The sequence below is a fragment of the Neoarius graeffei genome, chromosome 8, assembly GCF_027579695.1.
Source record: "Neoarius graeffei isolate fNeoGra1 chromosome 8, fNeoGra1.pri, whole genome shotgun sequence".
NCBI lineage: Eukaryota > Metazoa > Chordata > Actinopteri > Siluriformes > Ariidae > Neoarius > Neoarius graeffei.
The window spans coordinates 92,110,354-92,137,943 of NC_083576.1; the positions used below are offsets into that span (position 1 = coordinate 92,110,354).

The following is a 27,590-nucleotide window of genomic DNA, read 5'->3' on the forward strand; positions in this document are numbered from 1 at the left end:
GACATGCAGGTTAGGTTAACTGGTGACTCTAAATTGAGCGTAGGTGTGAATGTGAGTGTGAATGGTTGTCTGTGTCTATGTGTCAGCCCTGTGATGACCTGGCGACTTGTCCAGGGTGAACCCCGCCTTTCACCCGTAGTCAGCTGGGATAGGATCCAGCTCACCTGCGACCCTGTAGAACAGGATAAAGCAGCTAGAGATAATGAGACGATATATATAATTTGCATCATTGGAAAGATCAAGTTGTACCGTTTAATGTGATCTGTGCGCCACTTGACGGTGATGAAAACTGCGATGAATCAGGGATGTGAACTCAGACGCCATTTGCGTTTAATGTGTTAATGTGCGTATAAATAAAAGTTAATGTGTTTAACAGTTAAGGAAAGAAATCTGTGTGTAAAATTTTGTGGCCCAAACCAAGTAAACTGATAATCAGCTGTAAATTTCCAAGCTCATCCATAGCAGAGCTGGAAATGCCAGCTAAAATGGTGGCTAAATGGTGAAAGTGCACCTCTTAAAGCCAGCATGCACTAAATCTTCCATTAAAGTCTGAATTATAGTCGTATGAAGGCTCTACATGTCTAGAACCTACATCCTTGTGTTCATTTATTTACAGCTTTATTGGCCTTCAATCAATCAAACTACAAATTTACAAGACATGCAAATGAAACAAAAAACAAACAAACAAACAAAAAAACAGAACATCAAGGGTGTAGTCGCTCATCTGTCCTGCCATCAAAACAACCATGACGACCAAAACATCAAACAGAACTGAAATGTGACAGTGTGTGAGAAAGAGAGAGAGAGAGAGAGAGAGGACCAACCTCCACCACAAACTGTTCACAACAGGAACATCAACAAAGGACTAAATTTTGTTCCTTGAAGGAAGATCTGAAATCGGGTGAGGACTGTGAGAGGAGATACAATTCTAATGAGAAGTCCCAACACTTGTTAAGGTGACCTAATTAGCAGTTCATTAGCAAAAAATTGACAATTGCTGGGTTTCAGTCACATGACTTTTCTTAGTGGTTTTACCGGAAGTGAAATAGCTGGTGGTCTAAACAGCTGCCGTAGTGCAAACAACTAGCAATAACTTATCAGAGTACGCTCGTAATCTAGAAGCCACTGCTCACTTTAGATCTATTCAGAAGATTGCTATGTGCAATGGAATCGACCCCTACAGTCTGAGAAAGAAGGATTTATCATACAATCTCGAAAACTACCCTTCAGTCGAGTTCCCCGACATCTCCAACTATCTGGTGTTGCAGACGTCCTTCTACATCGCAAAACAGATGAAAGTGTGGAAGAGTATGGAGGCGTACAACTTTTTTATATGTGGCTGGGTAAAGGACCTCGGGATCAAGTCGCTGCCCAATGAATCCTGTATTTTTGCCCGTGTAAGGATGTTTTTTTTTTTAAAGGAGATATGCATAACCTTTATTTTAAAATACATTTCTGAGTGGATAGTATCTCCATTCTTGACTCTTGTATGCTGCATAAATGGGAATAAAAAAATATATATTTTTGAGAGTTAAAATCGATCGCAAAGTTGTGATTGGCGCTGCCCCGCTGAGCCAGCCAGCCCTGAGTGCGTGACGTCACAGCAGGAACCGGTTTTAAGGCCGAGGCCTTTTACAGCTATAGACCAAAGTCATATAAATAAAAATTTATGGTGAAAGTAAGAAATGGCATTACCGACTCGCTCAACTAAGACTGATTTGACTTCATTGATTGTGGGTTGACTCTCATTAAAACAGGATGGGTGCTATAACTTATGCAACACATGTACATGCATGCATTTTCACTGATAAAACGTAAAAGGCTCATTAAATAATCAGATGAACTGAGACAATCACATTCTGAAGCAAATTAAATAATCTTATACCGCTAACTTAAACACACAATACAAGTTACATGGATTAATCTAAATGCAGGGAAACAATGCGTTGTTTGTTTTGTATCCAAATGAGAGTCAGAGTTTACCCGTCTGTGTTCTCACTTCTTGAAGGCCGATCTTGTGGCTGATTGTTTTGAAACAATCTGACTTTCAGTTGTTCATTCAGTTCTCCGTTCATTTGCTTCTTCCACGTAAGGGCGAGATGGCAGCGATATCCAGTGAAGAAATAAGATGGCTGCTCCACTCTTTCTCCATTCTCTCCATTACTGTGTATTCCGCCATTACTGCTCGGCTTAGGCAATTACTAAAACCCGGGACAGAACAGGACGTCACCGGTTTTAGCAACAACTGCAGGGAGGTCACTGCCCGAGCGATATGTCCCATCCTGTTCCATCCCGGGTTTTAGCAACAACCCTCAGCTCACTCCGGTAGGACTGGCGCAACTGAACTCACTTTCCTTTTAAAAATAAATAAGTAAATAAATAAATAAATATTTTCCTTTTCTTGTAGTTTTCTTTTTCTTTAATTGTTGGTACTGCACCCTTTTTCAATCCGGGCTTATAGCCAACGCTCCTCAACAGATCAGAGGTCTCGTACGAGTCTTCAATAAAATGTGCAGAGCAGAGGAGAGACCACTTCATAGGCACCCAATGTGCCCGTGAACTTTTCATAAAATGCATCCAAATCTTTGCAGTTTGAACATTCTTGGGCCATGAATGCAACGTAAATCCACCTTCTGTTGTATTGCTGCACCCACCAGCAACACATCTACATGGCATGGCAATAAATTAGCTCAAAATGGAAGATTGGAGTTGCAGTCAGCTCTGTGTTTTAGTATAGCGGAAATGGTGATGAGACCGATAGACTTCCTGCTGTGATGTTATGGACGTCAAGTACAACTTGAAGTACACCCCTCTGGTCCAAAGGCAGCCTGCAACAACTAGCTCTATCAGGAGGTGGTACCCTGAAATGGAATATGCCCTCAGAGACTGCTATGACACCACGGACTGGGATGTGCTGCTTAGCCCACACTGTGAGGACATAGAGTGGCTGACACACTGTCTGACAGATTACCTTAACTTCTGTGCAGACGTGGTCTCCCCCACTAAGACTGTATGGTGTTACCCTAATAACAAGCCATGGGTAACACAAGAAGTCAAAGTTGTCCTCAACAGGAAGAAGGCAGCTTTCAGGAGCAGGGATAGGGAGGCAATGAAAGCAGCACAGCAGGAGGTGAAACGCTGTGTGAGGGAAGCTAAGGACAGCTACAGGAGAAAGGTGGAGCAGAAGCTGAAGGAGAACAGCATGAGGGAGGTCTGGGAAGGTGTGAAAACCATCACAGGCCACAACACAAAGACCAGAGTCATTGAGGGGACAGTGGAGAGGGCAAACGAGCTGAATGACTTTTTCAACCGATTCAACCAGCCCACGTCCCCCCCACCCTCCCCCTCACTGCAGCCATCTCTCCTTCTTCCCTCAACACACCTCCCCCCAGTCATTCCAGAAGCCTCCTCCTCCTCCTCCTCCCCTCAACACAGACTCCTCTATGCATTACTGCAGACCAGGTCAGAGGTCAACTTAGGAAGCTTCACCCCAGGAAAGCAGCAGGCCCAGACAAGGTGTGTCCCCGACTACTGAAGACCTGTGCTGCGGAACTGGGTGAACCACTCCAATGCATCTTCAACCTCAGCCTGCAGCTGGGGAGAGTGCCAACCCTCTGGAAGACATCATGCATCGTTCCAGTTCCCAAGAAGAACCGGCCCAGCGAGCTGAACAACTTCCGACCAGTGGCACTCACTTCACACCTGATGAAGACGTTGGAGCAGCTCTTCCTCAGCCTCCTCAGACCCCAGGTGCAACATGCCCAGGACTGTCTGTAGTTTGCGTACTGGGCAGGTGTTGGTGTGGAAGACGCCATTCTCTACCTGCTACACCGAGCCCACTAGCATCTGGATAAGGGAAATGGCACAGTGAGGATCCTCTTTTTGGACTTCTCGAGTGCCTTCAACACTATCCAGCCCCTTATGCTTCAGGACAAACTGAACAGGATGCGAGTGGACCCCTGCCTGGTCACCTGGATCTCCAGCTACCTCACCAACAGGCCACAGTATGTCAGGCTGAAGGACATCACGTCTGACACTGTGATTAGCAGCACCGGAGCACTCCAGGGCACGGTGCTGGCCCCTCTTCTCTTCACCCTGTACACCGCGGACTTCTGCTGCAACTTGGAGATGTATCACATTCAGAAGTTCACCGATGACACAGCCATAGTGGGGTGTATCAGGGACGACAGAGAGGAGGAGTATAGGAGCCTGGTGAGGGGCTTTGTCGTTTGGTGCAACAGGAACCATCTGCAGCTCAACACCTCAAAGACCAAGGAGCTGGTCATTGACTTTGGGAGGTCCAGACCAAGGTCATGACCAGTTTTGATCGAGAGAGTTGAGGTGGAGGCTGTGGATTCCTACAAGTACCTCGGGCTGTGGCTGGACAGCAAGCTGGACTGGACTTGCAACACCAACCACTTGTACAGGAAGGGACTAGGAGGCTGCGGTCCTTTAACATCTGCAGGAAACTCCTGTGGATGTTCTATCAGTCCGTGGTCACCAGTGTCCTGTTTTACACCGTGGTGTGCTGGGGGGGCAGCACATCCAAGAAGGACACATCCAGGCTGGACAAACTGATCAGGTGGGCCAGCTCTCTGGTCGGCATGAAGCTGGACTCTCTGGTGACAGTGGCAGAGAAGAGGACTATGGACAAACTACTGAACATCATGGACGATGCCAGTCACCCTCTGCACACCGTCATCAGCAACCAGAGGAGCCTGTTCAGTGACAGAATGCTCCTTCCCAAGTGCAGGACGAACAGACTCAAAACCTCCTTTGTCCCTCACGCCATCAGACTGTACAACTCCTCTCTGGGGGGGAGGAGGGGGAACAGGAGGACAGAGGACGGGAAGGAGCAGTAGCCTAGCCTGACAATAAGCAATACCGGACAATGTGTAATATAAATGTGCAATATAATGTGCAATACCTCTCCTGCTGGACTTTTTTTTAATATTTGTATATGTAAATACTTAATTTAATTTAATTTAATTTAATTTAATTTATCTAGAAGTTTTCTTTATTTTCTTTTCTCTGTTTATCTGTAATGATGCTGCTGGAATTTTTATTTCCCTGAGCGAACCCTCCTAAAGGGATCAATAAAGTTCTATCTAATCTAATCTAATCTAATCTAATCTAATCTAATCTAATCTAATCTAATCTAATCTAATCTAATCTAAAAGATCATTCACTCAGACTGCTACCTATATGACTCACTTCAATCATAAAAATTACTATATTAAATTTATTGTTAATGCTTAAAACTATTCCTGTGCCATTCTTGAGGTCTCAAGGCATTTATAAACGAAAGTGAGGCCATGTGTATATGCTTTAAGCTTTTCATTCGCGTCTTTACAATGAAGCGCTGCAAGTTGAAGTGTGAACAAACAACAGTTGGCTTGATTCTCACTTGTGTTGGCTCTTATCTCTCAGCTAAATCATTCACAAAGATCATCAGAAACCCCTTTAAAGACCTGGATCTGAGTTAAACGAGACGGAGAAGTGATCACGGCGCATTGGAACTGTACGGCTGGGGAAGAGTTTTGTCGCGACCTTCATGCATATGGACTTTGTGAGGAGGAAACAAAGAAACAGCTGGGGACTTTAGCGCTTCGTGACTAAAAAAAGTACTGTAAAATAATGACACATAGCAAGAAAAGTAGTTGGAAAACACTAAGGCCAGAGCTGAGAGGGAAATACAAACCTTTCACCCAGTGATCACGGCAAACTCCAGCACACTTCGACTCGGCTCCCTTCGATTTCACTGAGAGGTTCAAAAGCCACCTTTCTCCACGTCAGTTTGTGAAATCCTGTGTTTGTTCACCTTTTTTTATTCGTTCACGAGGAACCCTGAAGAAACTTTTATCAGTGTCACGGTTTGATCAATTCGAACAACGCAAGCGTAAGGCATTTTTCATGCGAGCAACGCACCTTCTCTGTACAAACGCTTTGTCAACTGAGCTTTCGTCGACCACCAGCTAAAGTTTTGAATAACTAATGAGGCGGATGTGACGTCACGTGAAACCCAGCAATACAATAACCAAGTGTTGTGCAGAAGGTTGAGTTCTTTCAAACAAAACAATCAAAATTGAGGGAGGAGACACGATTTAGAGTTTTTATTTAATCCTCGGTTGGTTCAGCAACGTGCTCTGCCATTTTGTTTTTCTCTACTCATGGTATATGACGGGGGGTGGCACGGTGGTGTAGTGGTTAGCGCTGTTGCCTCACAGCAAGAAGGTCCGGGTTCGAGCCCCGGGGCCGGCGAGGGCCTTTCTGTGCGGAGTTTGCATGTTCTCCCCGTGTCCACGTGGGTTTCCTCCGGGTGCTCCGGTTTCCCCCACAGTCCAAAGACATGCAGGTTAGGTTAACTGGTGACTCTAAATTGAGCGTAGGTGTGAATGTGAGTGTGAATGGTTGTCTGTGTCTATGTGTCAGCCCTGTGATGACCTGGCGACTTGTCCAGGGTGTACCCCGCCTTTCGCCCGTAGTCAGCTGGGATAGGCTCCAGCTTGCCTGCGACCCTGTAGAACAGGATAAAGCGGCTACAGATAATGAGATGAGATGAGATGGTATATGACGGGCCTGGCGTGATGGGTGGGCCTTTGGGGGCTGGGCCCGCCCATTTAGTCAAGTGGGCCCGCCCTAGTGTGGGCCCACCCGCCCTGTCATAGGCTAGGGCCAACAGCTTAACACAATATTTAAAATAAATAAATAAATAAATAAATAAATCACAGGCTACTACAATTAAACGCTTTTCTTTTTTTTTTTTTTAAAGGGCATAATATTAAAGAAAAAGTCCTTAATTTAAAATGTGTGTACATGACACACTGTTTTCGTAACGTTTCGGCCTGCCCCCATCTCGTCAGCCCTGCGCTGTCATGCACTTGGTGTTTGATTTGCACACTAAGCACTGGAGGTAAGAAACTGGTTTTGACGTTTCAGTTAACCTACAAAACACATCTGTATTAAAGATTAATGTTGTCATGCTTCACAAAACTAGATTTGAGACATAAAACTTTTAATGCGCATGGTTTCACTTAGAAGGGATTCAGTGACTGCAGTTAGGCTTTGTGCAGGGAGGATGAGTGTGATGTAATCTTCTGTTGCGCACTCTTAATTGTAAATCTCATCTCATCTCATTATCTCTAGTTGCTTTATCCTGTTCTACAGGGTCACGGGCGAGCTGGATCCTATCCCAGCTGACTACGGGCGAAAGGCGGGGTTCACCCTGGACAAGTCGCCAGGTCATCACAGGGCTGACACATAGACACAGACAACCATTCACACTCACATTCACACCTACGCTCAATTTAGAGTCACCAGTTAACCTAACCTGCATGTCTTTGGACTGTGGGGGAAACCGGAGCACCCGGAGGAAACCCACGCGGACACGGGGAGAACATGCAAACTCCGCACAGAAAGGCCCTCGCCGGCCACGGGGCTCGAACCCAGGACCTTCTTGCTGTGAGGCGACAGCGCTAACCACTACACCACCGTGCCGCCCGTTTTGAAATCAATAAAATAAATCCTCCAAATCACTCCAAGTTCCCTTTGAATAGTTTTCGACCAAATTTCAGAGCATCTTTAGTGCTTTTAGGAACAGCACTGATTTTCTTTCATCATCTGTAATTCCTCCTCACTTATGGTGGCGATGCGATCGGCCGTCATTTTGCCGAGCCGCTCTCGGTGATTATCGAGAAATAGTCCGAATCTCTTGACCAATCAGCACGCACAATTTCTGATAATTACCTGTGTGTTTATACTTAAAAGGATTAATGTGAAAAAAAGACAGTGGATCCGATCAGAAGCCATCGTTTACTCTCCTGAGACTTCGAGAGTGGAATTAACTCAAGTGTGAGTTCACTTTCCTTAATGTCTGAGCGCTCGAGTTCTCGTTCTGTGTTTTTTTTTCCTTTATCAGTGATTTTTTCTTTAAAGCAGGGAGCATTTCAGGGTTTGAGGCAGAGAAAAGGATCTGGGACGCACAAACAGGCGTGAATAACAGACAGCTGTCGAAGGCAAGCAAGCGTGGAGGACGAAAAGCCATCTGAATGGAGTAAACAGAGCGCTACAGAGTAACGAGAGAGAGAGAGAGAGAGAGAGAGAGAGAGATGGATAATGGGAAAGGAAGGAGAGATGGAGCTCTTTTTAGTTTCCCCTCGGATAAAAACTGCGCTGACCTTGGAGATGTGTTTGATAAATGGATGTTGCATTAATAGTCTGGTGAAAAATTCATATAAACATCTATTTTTTATAGAAGTGCTTTGGTGTGTGTGTGTGTGTGTGTGTGTGTGTGTGTGTGTGTGTGTGTGTGTGTTTGAATGACAGCTGAAGCTGTTTGTGTGTGTTGTGAATTTGTGTTGTAGATGTTTAATCCCGAGAGGTTTGTGTTATTCCTGACTCCTCTGAAGTTTCCGGACTCTGTGTGTTTTATAACGGAGCTCATCTTCACCTTCTCACTTTAAACGGATGTTGTTTAGCCGTGAAGTCTGAGATTTAAATATATAATTGGGTAAAATAGCAGGGAGCGTTCGGAATACCAATACGGAATCCTGATTTACTGAGTCCTGAATTGCGTTGAATGCTGATGTGTATAAAATGCCGAACTGTACAGAAATATTAATGTTTGGGATCTTAAAGTGTAAGGAATTCCAAAGTGTAAAGAATACTGAAGTGTCTGGAATACTGAAGTATAAGGAACATTGAAGTGCAGGGAATATCAAAGTGTATGGAATAGAGAAGTGTCCAGAATACTGAAGTATAAGAATGAATGAAGGCTTTATTTCAAACATGTCAAAGTAGTACAAAACAGAAGAGAAAAAAACAAAAACAAAAGAACAAATAAAAACACTTAATTCAATTAAAAACAATGGAAACAATATTAACATGTTTGAAAAGGAGTAGGAAGAAGCATTAGCTTATTTAATCCTACCCCTTTCCAATTAATTAATAATACTATTTACTATTTACTTCGTGTGTGTGTGTATATATATATATATATATATATATATATATATATATATATATATACACACACACAGTGGTGCTTGAAAGTTTGTGAACCCTTTAGAATTTTCTATATTTCTGCATAAATATGACCTAAAACATCATCAGATTTTCACACAAGTCCTAAAAGTAGATAAAGAGAACCCAGTTAAACAAATGAGAGAAAAATATTATCCTTGGTCATTTATTTATTGAGGAAAATGATTCAATATTACATATCTGTGAGTGGCAAAAGTATGTGAACCTTTGCTTTCAGTATCTGGTGTGACCCCCTTGTGCAGCAATAACTGCAACTAAACGTTTGCGGTAACTGTTGATCAGTCCTGCACACCGGCTTGGAGGAATTTTAGCCCATTCCTCCATACAGAACAGCTTCAACTCTGGGATGTTGGTGGGTTTCCTCACATGAACTGCTCGCTTCAGGTCCTTCCACAACATTTCCATTGGATTAAGGTCAGGACTTTGACTTGGCCATTCCAAAACATTCACTTTATTCTTCTTTAACCATTCTTTGGTAGAACGACTTGTGTGCTTAGGGTCGTTGTCTTGCTGCATGACCCACCTTCTCTTGAGATTCAGTTCATGGACAGATGTCCTGACATTTTCCTTTAGAATTCACTGGTATAATTCAGAATTCATTGTTCCATCAATGATGGCAAGCCGTCCTGGCCCAGATGCAGCAAAACAGGCCCAAACCATGATACTACCACCACCATGTTTCACAGATGGGATAAGGATCTTATGCTGGAATGCAGTGTTTTCCTTTCTCCAAACATAACGCTTCTCTTTTAAACCAGAAAGTTCTATTTTGGTCTCATCCATCCACAAAACATTTTTCCAATAGCCTTCTGGCTTGTCCATGTGATCTTTAGCAAACTGCAGATGAGCAGCAATGTTCTTTTTGGAGAGCAGTGGCTTTCTCCTTGCAACCCTGCCATGCACGCCATTGTTGTTCAGTGTTCTCCTGATGGTGGACTCATGAACATTAACATTAGCCAATGTGAGAGAGGCCTTCAGTTGCTTGGAAGTTCACCTGGGGTGCTTTGTGACCTCGCCAACTGTTTCACGCCTTGTTCTTGGAGTGATCTTTGTTGGTCAACCACTCCTGGGGAGGGGAACAATGGTCTTGAATTTCCTCCATTTGTACACAATCTGTCTGACTGTGGATTTATGGAGTCCAAACTCTTTAGAGATGGTTTTGTAACCTTTTCCAGCCTGATGAGCATCAACAATGCTTTTTCTGAGGTCCTCAGAAATCTCCTTAGTTCGTGCCATGATACACTTCCACAAACGTGTTGTGAAGATCAGACTTTGATAGATCCCTGTTCTTTAAATAAAACAGGGTGCCCACTCACACCTGATTGTCATCCCATTGATTTCACCTTCAAATTAACTGCTAATCCTAGAGGTTCACATACTTTTGCCACTCACAGATATGTAATATTGGATCATTTTCCTCAATAAATAAATGATCAAGTATAATATTTTTGTCTCATTTGTTTAACTGGGTTCTCTTTATCTACTTTTAAGACTTGTGTGAAAATCTGATGAAGTTTTAGGTCATATTTATGCAGAAATATAGAAAATTCTAAAGGGTTCACAAACTTTCAAGCACCACTGTATGTATATATATATATATATATATATATATATATATATATATATATATATAAAATTATTTATTTATCTTTATTGTTATTATTATTTTTATTTACTATTTTTAAATCACATACTCCTGAACACAAGTAATTAAACATTTAAACATATTTGTACCATCCCTGTACCAACAAAATAGAAAATAAACAAAATAAACAAAGTAAATAAAAATATGTGCAAAACCCCCTAGTGCTCGTCCCACCCTTCTTCCTCCCTGTACGTAGTGAATACCATGTATTTGTACCGCGGTTTGAATATACTCGTGCTTGGACATTGCTTCAGCCCCCCCGACAGTCTGTTCCACAATTTCACTCCACATACTGAGATGCAATGTGTTTTTAAGGTTGTGCGAGCAAAAAGATGTTTAAAGTTCATTTCCCCCCTCAAATTATATCCCCCCTCTTTCTGAAAAAAACAGTTTTTGAATGTTGACTGGAAGTCGGTTGTTTATTGTTCTATACATGATTTGTGCTGTTTGAAAATGAACCAGATCTGTGAGTTTTAGTATTTTTGATTTTAAGAATAAAGGATTAGTATGTTGTCTGTAACCAGTGTTATGAATTGTCCTTATTTATGAGTATTACCCCAAATCTCTACACAGTAATTTAAGTATGGTAATATTAGTGAGCTGTAAAGAAAGTGGAGTGATTTGTGGTCCAGAAAGTGTTTTGCCTTACTCAGTACTGAAATGCTCCGTGACAGTTTAGTTTGTACGTGTTTTATGTGGGATTTCCATGTTATTTTATCGTCCACAATTACACCAAGAAATTTATTTTCATGTACCCTTACAATATCAACCCCATCTACCTGTATTAGTGCTTGAGTATTCCTTTTACAATTCCCAAATAACATGAATTTAGTTTTGTTAAGGTTTAAAGATAAGTTGTTCCTGTCGAACCACTTCTTTAATTTAGACAGTTCTGCAGTGATCATCCCCAGAAGATCCTGTAAATTCCCCCCGGAACAAAAAACATTTGTGTCATCTGCAAATAAAACTAATTTTAATAACTTGGAAACTTTGCAGATATCATTTATGTAGAGAATGAACAGTTTTGGACCCAATACTAACCCCTGAGGGACACCACAAGCAATGTCCAAGCATGAAGAAGTGTAATCTCCCAACTTCACAAACTGTCTCCTGTCCCTTAAATAACTTTTCACCCAGTGCAAAACTATCCCCCTGATCCCATACCGTTCCAGTTTATTGATTAATATGTCATGATTGATTGTGTCGAAAGCTTTCTTGAGGTCGATGAATATTCCAATTGCGTACTGTTTGTGATCTATAGCGTTAGTGATTTCCTCACCTGATTCCATTAATGCCAGTGATGTTGAACTGTTTGATCTAAATCCGTATTGACTGTCAGAGAGTAATTTATGCTTATCCAGGAATTTGTCTAATCTGTTGTTGAATATTTTTTCTAGAATTTTTGAGAATTGTGGTAATAAAGAAACAGTCCTGTAGTTTGTGAAGTGGTGTCTATCCCCAGTTTTATACAGCAGCACAACTTTAGCTATTTTCATTTTGTTTGGAAATTTGCCAGTTTGGAATGATAAGTTACAGATGAAAGTTAATGGTTTTGAAATTCCCTCAATGACCCTTTTCACAATTTTCATATCAATGTTATCACAATCAGTAGATGTTTTATGTTTACAGTTTTTTACAATATCAATTATTTCTTTTTCTTCCACTGCTGTGAGGAACATTGAGCTTTGATTTCTATCTATAAGGTTATCATTCCAATCCTGCGATGACGATGGATCAGGGATTTTTTTCTGCCAGGTTTGGTCCAACACTTACAAAAAAATGATTAAAACTATTAACTATATCATCTATATTGTCTTTCTTAATGTTGTTATCTATGGTATAAAGTACTGAGGGTAACATTGTCTAGAGCCATTTTTGATTATATTATTTAATAAATCCCATATTCCTTTAATATTATTTTTGTTTTTATTTAATATTTCATGATAGTATTCCTTTCTGCTGGCTCTAATAATATTGGTTAACTTATTTTTATATTTTTTATATTTATTCTCTGCCTCTTTAGTTTTCTGTTTTATGAATTCTCTATAAGGAATATTAAAGTGTACAGAATATTGAGGTTTAGGGAATATCAAAGTATAAAGAATATCAAAGTGTATGGGATACAGAAGTATACAGAATACTGAAGTATATGGAAAACTGAAGTGTATATGGAATACTGAAGTGTACGGAGTATTAAAGTATATGGAATACTGAAGTATATGGAATATGGAATACTGAAGTGTACGGAATACTGACATGTATGGCATACAGTAGTATATGGAATACAGTAGTATATGGAATACTGAAGTGTATGGAATACTGATGTACAGAATACTGAAGTATATGGAATATAGTAGTATGTGGAATACTGAAGTATATGAATTACTAAAGTATATGTAATACTGAAGTGTATAGAATACTGAAGTATAAGGAATATTGAAGTATATGGAACAGAGAAATATACAGAATACTGAATTATATGGAATACTGAAGTATACAGAATACCAACATATGCAGAATACTGAAGTACATGGAATACTGAAGTGTACAGAATACTGCAGTATATGGAGTATCAAAGCATAAGGAATACTGAAGTATATGAAATACTAAAGTATATGGAATACTAAATAGTATGGAATACAGAAGTATATGAAATATTGAAGTGTACAGAATACTGAAGTGTAAGGAATACTGAAGCATATGGAATACCGTAGTGCAAGGAATACCAAAGTGTGAGGAATGGAGAAGTGTAAGGAATAATGAAGTGCACAAGATACTGATGTGTCTGTAATACTGAATTGTATTGGTTGCTGAAGTGTCCAGAATATTGAAGTGTAAGGAACACTAACGTTTCTGTATCACTGAAGGTTACAGACATACCTTACAGTTCGGAATACTGATATCTACAGAATGCTGAAGTGTACTGAACAAAGTGTGTGGAATACTCAGATTCCAGGCTGTATTTCCCAAATTATGAGCAGAAATCTGAAACCATCTTACTCTGCGATAAACTGTGGGGAAATCCAGACATCTGGAAAATAGCAGATACTCTGAAATCCCAAACAATTCAGCACATTCCTGAAATCCCATAAAGCACTGCGGCGGGTAGCAGTCTAGCTGAGGGAGATGCTGAAAGCTTCATGTGCACTTTGTAGGGAATAGGGAGAAGGGGATAGGGAGTAGGGAATAGGGAGAAGGGGATAGGGAATAGGGAGAAGGGGATAGGGAATAGGGAGAAGGGGATAGGGAGTAGGGAATAGGGGATAGGGAGTAGGGAATAGGGAGAAGGGGATAGGGAATAGGGAGAAGGGGATAGGGAGTAGGGAATAGGGGATAGGGAGAAGGGGATAGGGAGTAGGGGATAGGGGAAAGGGAGTAGGGAATAGGGAGAAGGGGATAGGGAGAAGGGGACAGGGGATAAACCGGCTGCTAAAAATAAAGTAAAAACCTTTCAGGAAATTTATTCAATAAAAATATCTGGGTTACTGAATACATTTTCAAATGCAACTGGCTGTACTCTCTCTCTCTCTCTCTCTCTCTCTCTCTCTCTCACACACTCTCTCCTCCCCCTCTCTCTCTCACTTGCTCCCCTCCCTCTCTCTCTCTCTCTTTCTCTTTCACTCTCTCCCCCTTTCTCTCTCCCTCTCTCTCTCTCTCTCTCTCTCAGCCTTCGCTAATTGATTTTGTCTCTTTGACAGTTTGAAAGGAAGCTTTTACTTCCTCTGGGGAAAGAAAAGATTCCCACACTCCTCTCACGACGCTCGCTCTTCCCTGATTAACGCTATTCGCTTTTTTGTCTCTCGTCTTTGAGTGATGTTTTTATTCTGTTTGTTTTTTCAAACTTGGTGAAGATGTTGGACAGAAACGGCACGTGACTCCGTTTAAATAAGAAGTGAAAGAAAGAACAATGTTCCATGAAAGTCTTTTCATCATGACAAACTGTTTTCTTCTGAGGAGGTTTTTCTGTCTGAGGGGAAAGAAATACTAGAAGATGGGTTTAAGCCTGTTAATATATATATTCACAAATAGTATCAATTTAAAATAATAAATATTCATCTTTAGAAATGATTGTGTGAATATGCCCCTCCTTGAATCGCCACCTTAACATGGTGGAGAGGTTTGAGTGCCTCAGGGATTCTAGGAGCTATATTGTCAGGGTAATTGCCCCTGGTAGGGTCTCCCAAGGCCCAAACTAGGGATACCAGGGCCCCACCCTGGAGCCAGGCCTGGGGCAGGGGCTCGTCGGCAAACGCCTGGTGGTCGGGCCTATTCGTGGGGCTCAGCCGGGCCCAGCCCGAATGAGCCACATGGAACCACTCTCCTGTGGACCTACCACCCGCAGGAGGTGCCGTAAGGGTCCGGTTCATTGTGGATCAGGTGGCAGCCAAAGGCGGAGGCCCTGGCGTACTGATCCCTGGCTGACAAAACTGGCTTTTGGGACATGGAATGTCACCTTTCTGGTGGTAAAGGAGCCTGAGCTTGCACGTGAGGTTGAGTGGTACCGACTAGATATAGTTGGGCTCACCTCAATGCATAGCTTGGGCTCTGGAACCAATTTCCTGGAGAGGGGTTGGACTCTCTTCTATGTTGGAGTTGCCAAGGATGAGTGATGCCAGGAAGGGGTGGGGCTATTGGTAGCTCCCCAGTTTGGCGCGCTAACATTGGAGTTCTCCCCAGTGAATGAGAGGGTTGTTTCCCTGTGCCTTTGGGTCGGGGAACGGTCGCTGACTATCATTTGCCCTTATGCACCAAATGGTAGTTCGGAGTACCTGGCGTTCTTGGAGTCCTTGAGTGGGGTGCTAGACAGTGCACCACAAGGGGACTCCACTGTTTTACTGGGGGACTTCAATGCTCATGTGAGCAATGACAGTGAGACCTAGAGGGGTGTGATTGGGAGGAACGGCCTGCCTGATCTGAACCCAAGTGGTGTTCAGTTGTTGGACTTTTGTGCCATGAACAGTTTGGCCATAATGAACACCATGTTCAAGCATAAGGGTGTCCATAAGTGCATGTGGCATGAAGACACCCTAGGCCGCAGATCAATGATTGACTTTGTCATCGTTTCATCTGATCTACTACCATATGTCTTGGACACTCGGGTGAAGAGAGGAGCAGAGCTATCAACTGATCACTACCTGGTGGGAAGCTGGATCAGATGGTGGGGGAGGAGACCGGACAGACCAGGCAGGCCCAAACGAGTAGTGAGGGTATGCTGGGAACGTCTGGCGGAGGCTCCCATCCGTCGGATCTTCAACTGTCACATCCGGCAGAGCTTCAACTGCATACCGGCGGAGGATGGGACATTGAGTCTGAGTGGACCATGTTCCGCACCTCCATTGCTGAGGCGGCCATGCAGAGATGTGGCTGCAAGGTTGTTGGTGCCTGTCGTGGCAGTAATCCCCGAACACGCTGGTGGACACCTGTGGTGAGGGGAGCCATCAAGCTGAAGAAGGAGTCCTATCAGGCTTGGTTAGCCTGTGGGTCTCCAGAGGCAGCTGACAGATATCGATGGGCCAGGCGGAATGCAGCTCTGGCAGTCACTGAAGCAAAAACTCAGGTGTGGGAGGAGTTCAGAGAGGCCATGGAAAGTGACTATCGGTCGGCCTCAAAGAGATTCTGGCAAACCATTCGGCGGCTCAGGAAAGGAAAACAGTGCTCTGTCCCTACTGTTTACAGTGAGGATGTAGTGCTGTTGACCTCAACTGGGGACATCATCCAATGGTGGAAGGAATACTTGAGGATCTCCTCAATCCCACCTTGATGTTGTCCGAGGAGGACGCAGAGTCTGAGGGTGCTTGGGAGGACTCGCCTATCACAAGGGCTGAGGTTGCCAAGGTGGTTAAAAAGCTCCTTGGTGGCCAGGCTCCAGGGGTGGATGAGATTCATCCTGAGTTCCTGACGGCACTGGATGTTGTTGTGCTGTCTTGGCTGACAAGCCTCTTCAACATTGTGTGGAGGTCGGGGACAGTGCCTCTGGATTGGCAGACTGGTGTGGTGGTCCCCCTTTTTAAAAAGGGGTACCGGAGAGTGTGTTCCAACTATAGGGGGATCACACTTCTCAGCCTCCCTGGGAAAGCCTATGCTGGGGTTCTGGAAAGGAGAGTCCGGTCGATAGTCGAACCTCGGATTCAGGAGGAACAATGTGGTTTTCATCCTGGTTGTGGAACACTGGATCAGCTCTTTACCCTTGCAAGGGTACTGAAGGGTGCATGGGAGTTTGACCAATCAGTCTACATGTGTTTTGTGGACCTGGAGAAGGCTTATGACCGTGTCCCTCATGGTGCCCTGTGGGGGGTGCTTCGGGAGTATGGGGTTCAGGGCCCACTACTGCAGGCCATTTGGTCCCTGTATGACCAGAGCAGGAGTTTGGTTCGCATTGCCGGCAGGAAGTCAGACTCATTCCTGGTGCATGTTGGACTCTGCCAGGACTGTCTTTTGTCACCGGTTCTGTTCATAACTTTTATGGACAGAATTTCTAGGCGCAGCCAAGGGGTGTCTGGTTTGGTGGCATCAGGATCACGTCTCTGCTTTTTGCGGATGATGTGGTCTTGTTGGCTTCATCAATCTGCGACTTACAGCATGTGCTGGCACAGTTTGCAGCCGAGTGCAAAGCAGCTGGGATGAGGATCAGCACCTCCAAGTCCGTGGCTGTGGCGCTCAGCCGGAAACAGGTGGAGTGCCTACTCCAGGTCAGGGGGGAGTTGCTACCTAAAGTGGAGAAGTTTAAGTATCTCGGGTTTTTGTTCACGAGTGAGGGTAAGGGGGAGCAGGAGTTGGACAGAAGGATTGGGGCAGCATCAGCAGTGATGCGGATGCTAAACCGGTCTGTTGTGGTAAAGAGAGAGCTGAGCCAAAAGGCAAAGCTCTCAATTTACTGGTCCATCTACGTTCCCACTCTCACCTATGGTCATGAGCTGTGGGTAGTGACCGAAAGAATGAGATCACAGATACAAGTGGTAGAAATGAGTTTTCTCCACAGGGTGGCTGGGCTCTCCCTTAGAGACAGGGTGAGAAGCTTGGTCATTCGGGAGAGACTCAGAGTAGAACCGCTGCTCCTCCACATCAAAAGGAGTCAGTTGAGGTGGTTTGGGCACTTTGTTTGGATGCCCCCTGGACACCTCCCAAGCGAGGTTTTCTGGGCATGCCCCACCGGGAGGAAACCCTGGGACAGACCCAGGACATGCTGGAGAGATTACATCTCTCGGCTGGCCTGGGAACGCCTCGGTATTCCCCTGGAAGAGCTGGTGGAGGTGGCCAGGGAGAGGGAAGTTTGGGCTGATCTGCTTAGGCTGCTATCCCTGCAACCCGGATTCGGATAAGTGGTAGAAGCTGGATGGATGTATGGATGGATGGGTTTAAAGGAATACGCCACCCCCAGGTGAAATTGAGTCAGTCCCTGCAGTCCCTAGAGTTGGATGAGTGAGCCAAAGCGTTTTGTAGCCGACCCAGCCATTGTCCTGATCTGGAAACGTCCCAGTTAGCTTTAGCTTAGCGTAGTCGCTGTAATCCGGTGTCTCGAGATAGCATTGTCGTTGCAAAAGTGAATCAAATAACTCAAGATTTTTTATAATTATTTCTCATGACCTGTACATTCACATCGAGTACACATATCAATGCAAATTAACACGAAGGGATTTACTAGACCAATTTATATCTGGAACTATTTTCGGCCACAGCACAGGCAAAGCACCGCTGCAGGCGCAAAGACACCATGCAGCACCACAACTTCCGTCAATACACCAGTGTTACCAGGGAAACCAGGGTTTTCAGGCGCTGCGCGTTGTCTTTGCGCCTGCAGCGGTGCTTTGCCTGTGCTGTGGCCGAAAATAGTTCCAGATATAAATTGGCTGGGTCGGCTACAAAACGCTTTGGCTCACTCATCCAACTCTAGGGACTGCAGGGACTGACTCAATTTCACTTGGGGGTGGCGTATTCCTTTAAGCCTGTTTATATACCATATATATATATATATATATATATATATATATATATATATATATATATAAATTCACAAATAGTATCAATTTAAAATAATATTCATCTTTAGAAATGATTGTGTGAATATATATATATTTTTTTCTTTTTTCTCATGTACATTTCTTTTTCTGTTTTCTCTCCTTTTTCTTTTTTTCTATTTTTAATGTAAAATTTTCTTTTTTCAATTCATTTTTCTTTCAGTCTTTGCTTTCCTCAGCAGATTTGGGGGTGGCAGGTTTATTAAAAATAAATAAATAAAAATACCTTAAATAATAATGATAACCCTAAATCTAACTATAAACAGATAAAAAGTACAATATATCCTTTAATAAAAAAAAAAATTGGTAAATCGCTGTGTATCACTGGAATGGAGTGCCATGGTATATATACTTTAAACCTCAAATACCTAAACTAATTACCCCAATTAATATTCCAAATAAATACCACAAATAAATATCCCAAGATAAATACCCCAAATAAATAGCCAAATGAATATCCCAAAATAAATATCCCAAATGAATACCCCTAAAATAAATATCCAAAATAAATACCCAAATTAATTACCCCAAATACACACCCCAAATAAATATTCCAAATAAATACCCCAAATAAATACCTAAAAAAAAACCCAGATAATTACCCAAAATAATTACCCTAATCAGCCCTGCAGTGATCTGGCGACTTGTCCAGGGTGAACCCCGCCTCTCGCCCATAGTCAGCTGGGATAGGCTCCAGCTTGCCTGCGACCCTGCACAGGATAATTGGCTACAGATAATGGATGGATGGATGGCAATTACCCCAAATAGTTACCCCAAATATCCCAGCTGACTACGGGCGAAAGGCGGGGTACACCCTGGACAAGTCGCCAGGTCATCACAGGGCTGACACATAGACACAGACAACCATTCACACTCACATTCACACCTACGCTCAATTTAGAGTCACCAGTTAACCTAACCTGCATGTCTTTGGACTGTGGGGGAAACCGGAGCACCCGGAGGAAACCCACGCGGACACGGGGAGAACATGCAAACTCCGCACAGAAAGGCTCCCATCAGCCACTGGGCTCGAACCCAGAACCTTCTTGCTGTGAGCCTACAGCGCTAACCACTACACCACCGTGCCGCCCACCCCCAAATAATTATGCTAAATAAATACCCCATACTCACAGGTTAATATGTAGAATTTAAAGGACTGTAAAAATAAAGGGCTTTCTTTTTTATTTCTTTTCATGTTTTTTTTTCATTTCCAGTTATATTTTGATATTCAAAATCGAAAATTAGCAGAAAATAAAAAGCAGAGTGCATCTCTCTCTCTCTCTCTCTCTCTCTCTCTCCCTCCCTCCCCAGATGTCACTTTAGTTTCCTGAAATATTTAATAAGTGATTAGCATGCCAAGAGGGGATGCACAGGAGCCGCCTTTCTGTTTGTGTGTGTATCATTTGATGCTTGCAACATGGCTAGCTTTCAGAACTTAGCCACTCGCAGTTCGCGGGGAGAGGAGAACCCTCATGTTGCTATAGAAACAAGCTGGTGTTGATGCTGAAGTGTGAAGCAGTGTCAGGAGGCGAGCGTTAGCATCTGTCCCACAACATGCACAAAGCACAAGGGTTTATCACAGCGACGGAGAGTTCACAGGCGAGACTTTTTTATAGTAATGAATAAACTCATCAATCAATTGATCAACTGATCAATCAATTAATCAATCAATTAATCAAGGCTCATCAATGTTTTTCTGGATCTTAGTGCTGCATTTGATGCTGTCACAAAGTCAAAATAACAGGATTTACAAAGTTTAACATTAAGATAATGATGTATTTGAATTTAATGAGAATTCATCAAAAATAATGACAGCCAAACTCCTGGCATTATCTTCAAATAACAAATTAATATTTCATCACAATGACACCAGTTTTCAAATAATGACATCTTGAGAAAAGGAGGTATCTTGAAATAATGAGAACTCAAGATATAACTCAAGAACTAATGACATGTAGCATGAAATAACACTTTTTTTTATTTGAAATAATGAGATATTTCCAAAACAAATGCATACACTCACCGGCCACTTTATTAGGAACACTCACACCTCCACCTACTGTTTGTTTTCTGCAGTTCTGTAATCAGCCGATCCCTCCACAGCAGCACGACGCATCAAATCACACAGATACAAATCGAGAGCTTCAGTTAATGTTCACAGGGTTCAAACATCAGAACGGGAAAAACTGTGATCTCAAAGTGCGGCTTTCTGTCACTGTGGTCTGGGTGTTGGTTTGAGTCAGATGGACTGGTTTGAGTATTTCAGAAGCTGCTGATCTCCTGGGGTTTTCACACACAACAGTCTCTAGAGTTTACACAGAATGGTGCAGAAAACAAAAAACACTGAGTGAGTGAGCGACAGTTCTGTGGGTGGAAACAAACGCCTTGTTGATAAGAGAGGGTCAGAGGGGAATGGACAGATTGGAAGGATATAGTAACTCATATAATCACTCTTTACAACGGTGATGAGCAGAAAAGCATCTCAGCATGCAACAGCAGACAGAAGAACACACTGGGTTCCACTCCTGCAGCCAAGAACAGGGATCTTAGAACCAACAAGTTCCTATTAAAGTGGCCACTGAGTGTGTGTTAGCTAGTCAAATAATGTTGGTAAAATAACAGAAACAGGAGTTATAATTGGTAATGTATGTATATAGAGCTTATTGAAAATCTGTGTTTGTTTTTCTTATTTCAATTTGGGGAAAGAAAACAACAACAACACTTTTACTGAAATATTTTTTATTATCTCTGTAATGTACCAACATTTGGTAAAATCATGTGACAAAGTGTGTAGATAATAAGAAAATCCAGGCTTATCAGATTTCATCAAAGGACATCAAAATACTGTTAAATAAATTACGAGCCATGTGCTTTTTTTTTTTTAGTTTTAGTCCTGACTCCGCCCCTGCCCTGTGATTGGTTTGTTCTCCTAATGTGTGCACCTGTTCCTGTCATTTCGATGTTCCTTGTGGAGTTTTATCCTGCATGTGTCGTTACTTTAAGTCTGAGTTTTCTGTCCTAAAACTTTCTGCTTTTGACGCTCGGATGTTTCCCCGTTTTTCCGATTACAGATTCACTTCGTTTAATGTTTTTTGATGCCGCTACACACACCGATTATCAGTCAGCTCATATTCACTCACCAATTATATACACTCATATATATATTATATGGACTGGGTGTGTGTGGGAAAATGAGATCAAAGCTGTGAATCAGAAAAGGGTTCAGAATTAAAAAAAAAAAAAGAAAGAAAAAAGTTTTATGTTTCATAACTTTTCCTGACTCCTTATCAAACCCACTGAAGTACTTTTCCAGCCTTTCAGAAAGTTTTTTTTTATACTATTATACTTTGCCATTAAGAGTTCCTTTACTGCGAGTATGTGTGTGAATTTCCCAGGAGTGTATTGTGGGTAACTGATTCCACTCAACCACGAGCTGAATTAGTAACAGTGGCTGCTTTTCCTTTACCATTATTCCGTAGCCTCGTGTGAAACAGACCCAGATGTCACATGGGACGCGGCCGCTGCCTCCAGCAAACACATTTATTCCAAATATTAGACATTTTGTGGTTCGCCGAATGAAGCAGCTTCATTATTAATGTTATTTCAGCTAATCAATAATCAGCTTTGGGAATAAAGACAAACTTTGGGCTGTGAGTTTACAGCATAGGAGTGCGGTGCGAATTGGGTCCGAATCGCTGTAATGAGTCGATAAACTCCATGATTTAGGATAAATTGTATCAGCCCAGATTGAACTGAAGGACTGTGTACGCTAACAGGACACTTCCTCAAACATATCGCTTGTTTTAAGGATTTTTTGTGTGTTTGTATTGTTTGATGTTTGTTTTTTGTTTGAGTGTTTTGTCCGCCGGTTGTGGCGTTGCTCTGGACCCAGTTTTTGGTGTCCATTTCCTCCAGGCCTTGGTGCACCGTGGGTGATGCCTGTGCTCCTCACTATGGACTGCAGTGAGCTTGTTGCTCTCTTAACATCAGGGTTGTTCAGCGCTCTGTGCGGCGGTGCTTCTGTGCTTGGCGTGGTGTTCCAAGTGATGTTGCCTGGTGGCGTCACGACAGCTGTGCAGGCGGTTTGGGATTTATTTTCATGTGCCTGGTGGGACTGTGGGTAGCTACACCATTGGAATTACATCCTGACCCTCTCTTGGTGGACTTTTTTTTTTTTTTCCCTTAATTGTAAAGTGACCTTGGGTGTGAGAAACGTGCTATATAAATTGAAATTATTATTATTATTATTATTATTATTATTATTATTAAGTGTGTGAAAAACAAACAAAACCCCCGAGGTCCTTAGAACACATCTGGTAAATTCTAAGATGTAAAAGTGCATAATAATAATAATAATAATAGGGGCGGCACGGTGGTGCAATGGTTAGCGCTGTCGCCTCACAACAAGAAGGTCCGGGTTCGAGCCCCGTGGCCGGCGAGGGCCTTTCTGTGCGGAGTTTGCATGTTCTCCCCGTGTCCGCGTGGGTTTCCTCCGGGTGCTCCGGTTTCCCCCACAGTCCAAAGACATGCAGGTTAGGTTAACTGGTGACTCTAAATTGAGCGTAGGTGTGAATGTGAGTGTGAATGGTTGTCTGTGTCTATGTGTCAGCCCTGTGATGACCTGGCGACTTGTCCAGGGTGAACCCCGCCTTTCGCCCGTAGTCAGCTGGGATAGGATCCAGCTCGCCTGTGACCCTGTAGAACAGGATAAAGCGGCTACAGATAATGGATGGATGGATGGAAAATAATAAAGCAGGTAAATCAGGCAATAAGTACAAGCAGTGACATTACAGTATATCAAATCAAATCTGTGAAAAAAATGTAATAAAAGTAAAGCAATTAAAACAATACAAAAGGTTGTGTAAAAAGTGAACAAATAAAAAGTAAAATAAAATAAACAGTTCTTCATTTAGCTTTTTTTCCCCCTTTTATTTATACATTTTGTTTTCTCCTGAATTCTGGTCCTGTTTGGGTTTAGACTTTTGTTTTTTTCCCGGATTATTAACTCCGTTTGGGCTGAGAGGGAGATGGTGTACATTATATTTTTCATGAAATTATCCACATTCAACACGTTCCAGGGCTTTTTCCCTGCAGGCCTGAGCATCAGCGAGCCCCGAGAGCATGGTGAGCGATTCCTCAGCACAGTGTCGCAGCTCGCTGATGGAAACACGTCTTATCTCCGTCTCTTCAATTGGATTAAATTTCCTGCCTTTTAGGAGCCTGAAACCTTCAGAGCCTCCATTTAATTTGTTGCTTTGAAAATAGCCGAGTGTGTTTACTGTGCTGTCGAGGCAGCAGTTTTTCCCTCACAACCCAATGTTGTTTACGTCCCCAGTGTTCTCTTCATCACCCTGTCGCGCGCACACACACACACACACACACACACACACACACACACACACACACACACACACCTTACAATCTCTCTCTCTCTCTCTCTCTCTCCTCTGCAGAAATTTATCCAAGAACCCTCTGACTACTCTTTCCTGGCAGCTCTTCCAGAATTTGGAGCTTATCGAACTGTAAGTGCCGTCTTCTTTCTTTCTTTCTTTCTTTCTTTCTTTCTTTCTTTCTTTCTTTCTTTCTTTCTTTCTTTCTTTCTTTCTTTCTTTCTCTCTCTTTCTTTCTCAATCTCTCTCTTGCTGTCACTCATGCTTCGTTTCTTGATATTGATTTTACTTTTCTAACACTGCTCCTCATTGTGCTGCTGGATTGTGTGTGTGTGTGTGTGTGTGTGTGTGTGTGTGTGTGTGTGTGTGTGTGTGTGATTCTGCTGATCAGTAATTGTGCATTAACTCCACACACTGACCCTCAGACAGCTGCTGCTCTCACACTGATGCATTAGAGCACTTTTCATTTTATCTGAATTCATCAGGAAGTGCATGAGTGAGTAAAATATAAAACACATGCACCTGGCGAAGGAGGCGTGGCCTGGGTGTGTGTCATTATTAGGTGCAAAGAGTAGGTGTGGCCTCTTTACCTGTCAGTCGCAGTGAAGTGTGTCAAATGCAGCTGCCAATCATAGTAAAGGAGGTGTGGTCTCAGTCCCTTAAACTCATTCCAGTCAAAAATCTGCCAGTCAGAGCAAAGGGGGTGTGGCCTGTGCACCTGTGCGACTGTTATTAAAATGAATAACGTACTCGTGTTTCACATCAGTGCCACAATTTATCAGAACTCTGGAGAACCTGTGAGAAGCCCGGAAAACATTCTCATCTTCCTCCTGCAGTCTTTCGCAAAATCAGCACATGTGGAGATGTTCTCCGAGATCAGCAGAGTTCAGCTTCCTCCTGCAGTGTGTGTGTGTGTGTGTGTGTGTGTGTGTGTGTGTTATGAGGGAACGGACTCAGCGTGGTATTTTAAGTGCAGGAAGCAGGACATGTTCCTTAGAGGAGCAGCTGTATCTCCTGCGCTGGGTTAGCATGTCCTTTTCCCTCGCTCTGAGGGGACAGAGACGTTCGTGAGAAATGTACATTATTACATCGTCCTTAAAGAAAGACATTAATAACACTGTCACATCCGAGAAGGGCATGGCCTCTCAGCTGGCTCGCAGAGTCTGAGAGCATGAACAAGAACTGTTTTACTCCATGAATTCATTAACAAAGAATCTACTAATGAAAGAGTGAAGTATAAAATAAATATATATATATGTTATTTCCCAGCTGGGAGGTCCGTATGGTGAAATACGGTGACCGAGGTCTTGAAAGTACTGAGCGAGGCCCTCTGGGCCGAGGTCACGGTATTTCACCATATGGACCGACGTTAAGCTGGTAAATAATATATTTATTTTTTCTTTACCAAATTCTAACAGAAAACGAGAGCGCCCGAAAGGGAAAACCGAGCCGAGCCGCCATTTTGAATCCTCATTCACCCCTTCCCCTTCCTCTCTTCCCCATATCTTATTCTTTTTATATTTGTATACGTAAGTACTTAATTTATTTTAATTTATCTATAAGTTTTCTCTATTTCTTTTCTCCGTTTATCTGTAATGATGCTGCTGGAATCTTAATTTCCCTGAGGGAACCCTCCCAAAGGGATCAGTAAAGTTTTATCCAATCTAATCTAATCTAATTCACGGCTGTAATGCAAATGGCTTCCTCCTCGGTATACAAGTGCACTTCCATGGCAGGAAAAAAAACCCTACATTTTGCCACCTGTGTATGGTAGTCCCCTATTTATACAAAAAGGAGTCATTCAGGATTCAGCCATGTTTTTGCTCAACCAAAGTTCTACAGTATTATGACCTTTATATTGCATAAATAAAGCCATTTGGTGAAACTTTGAAGAGATTGTACTGGTTTAAAGTTTTTACCGAAGATAATATTATGTATGAGGATAACATGGTCCAAAATGGGCCTCATTAAGTAATGAGATCAAACTGTTAGCAAGTTAGAGGTTTTTAGCTTTCTGCTGAAATGTTTTCTTTTATTTCTTCTTCCTCAAGGGAGTAAAGCTCGCTTTCGCTGTGAACACTGTCGTTATCGCTATCCATGCTGTAAAATTAATGCGATTCTCCTGAGAATGCTGGCAAACATTTATAAGAATTTTGATAATCTTAAAAATAAATCTTATAAAAAAAGATAAATGTTGACAAAAACTGCTACCATGTTTATTGTTGTTGTGAACGAGCGAGTCGCCAGAGGTCCCTAACCGGGGTCCGTAACTGGGGTCCGTAACTGGGGTCCGTACCGTAGAATGCGGACCCACTCGCCAGCCAATCAGAGCGCCGGATTTGGACCGCGAAAAAAATAAATTCATTTATGTGACAACTTTCCTTGTGGGCGTGGCCTAGTATTGTAATGATGAAGCTTGATTGACAGCCTGATCCTTGATTCAGATATTTCTAAATCTATGATTTTTTTTTTAATTCCAAATATAGCAGTCACACAATAATAGAGTTAGCACAGTAGGCTACACTCGCTAGGTTAGCTTTAACTCACAATGTCAGCTTTTGCTAAAACTTTGCTTTCATCACTGATTTTCTTTCATGCCCAATATTAGTTTTTTTTTCTTGTTACATAAGCTATTTTCTAGGTTAGCAGTCAATCACTACTTTATTTTAGCTTGCTAGTTTCCTGTCACTTGCTAGTTTTCGCTCTTCCTAGTTTCCTGTCCCTTGCTAGTTTTCTCAATTGATAATTTCTTGTCCCTTGCTAGTTTTCTTTCACTTGCTAATTTCGTGTACCTTGCTAGTTTCCTGTCCCTTGCTAATTTCTTCAATTGTTAGTATCCTGCCCCTTGGTAGTTTCCTCAATTGCTAATTTCCTGTCCTTTGGTAGTTTCCAGTCCCTTCCTAGTTTACACACTTGCTAATTTCCTGCCCCTTGCTCATTTCCACAGTTGCTAATTTCCTGCCCCTTGCTAATTTCCTCAATTGCTAGTTTCCTGTCACTTGCTAGTTTCTGCTCTTCCTAGTTTCCTGTCACTTGCTAGTTTACTGTCAATTGCTAATTTCCTGTCTCTTGCTAGTTTCTAGTCCCTTCCTAGTTTACACACTTGCTAATTTCTGTCCCTTGCTATTTTCCCATTACTTCCTAGTTTCCTCAATTGCTAGTTTCCTGTCCCTTGCTAGTTTCCTCAATTGCTAATTTCCTGTCCCTTGCTTGTTTTCTGTCCCTTGATAATTTCCTGTCCCTTGATAATTTCCTGTCCCTTGCTAGTTTTCTGTCGCTTGCTAGTTTTCGCTCTTCCTAGTTTACTGTCACTTGCTTGTTTCCAGTCCCTTCCTAGTTTAGGCAATTGCTAATTTCCTGTCCCTTGCTAATTTTCTCAATTGCTAGCTTCCAGTCACTTGCTAGTTTCTAGTCCCTTCCTAGTTTACACACTTGCTAATTTCCTCTCCCTTGCTAGTTTCCTCAGTTGCTAGTTTCCTGTCCCTTGCTAGTTTCCTC

At 42.6% G+C, this 27,590-nt stretch overlaps 1 protein-coding gene across 1 annotated transcript in view; it reads left to right on the forward strand.

Moving 5' to 3' along the window:
• Positions 1 to 27,590, forward strand: part of ntrk3a (neurotrophic tyrosine kinase, receptor, type 3a) — a 527,544-nt gene that overhangs the window by 245,917 nt on the left and 254,037 nt on the right. The window contains exon 4 of the mRNA XM_060928492.1: positions 24,156 to 24,224. Coding sequence (XP_060784475.1) covers positions 24,156 to 24,224 — 69 coding nt within the window. The remainder of the gene's footprint in view (positions 1 to 24,155; positions 24,225 to 27,590) is intronic.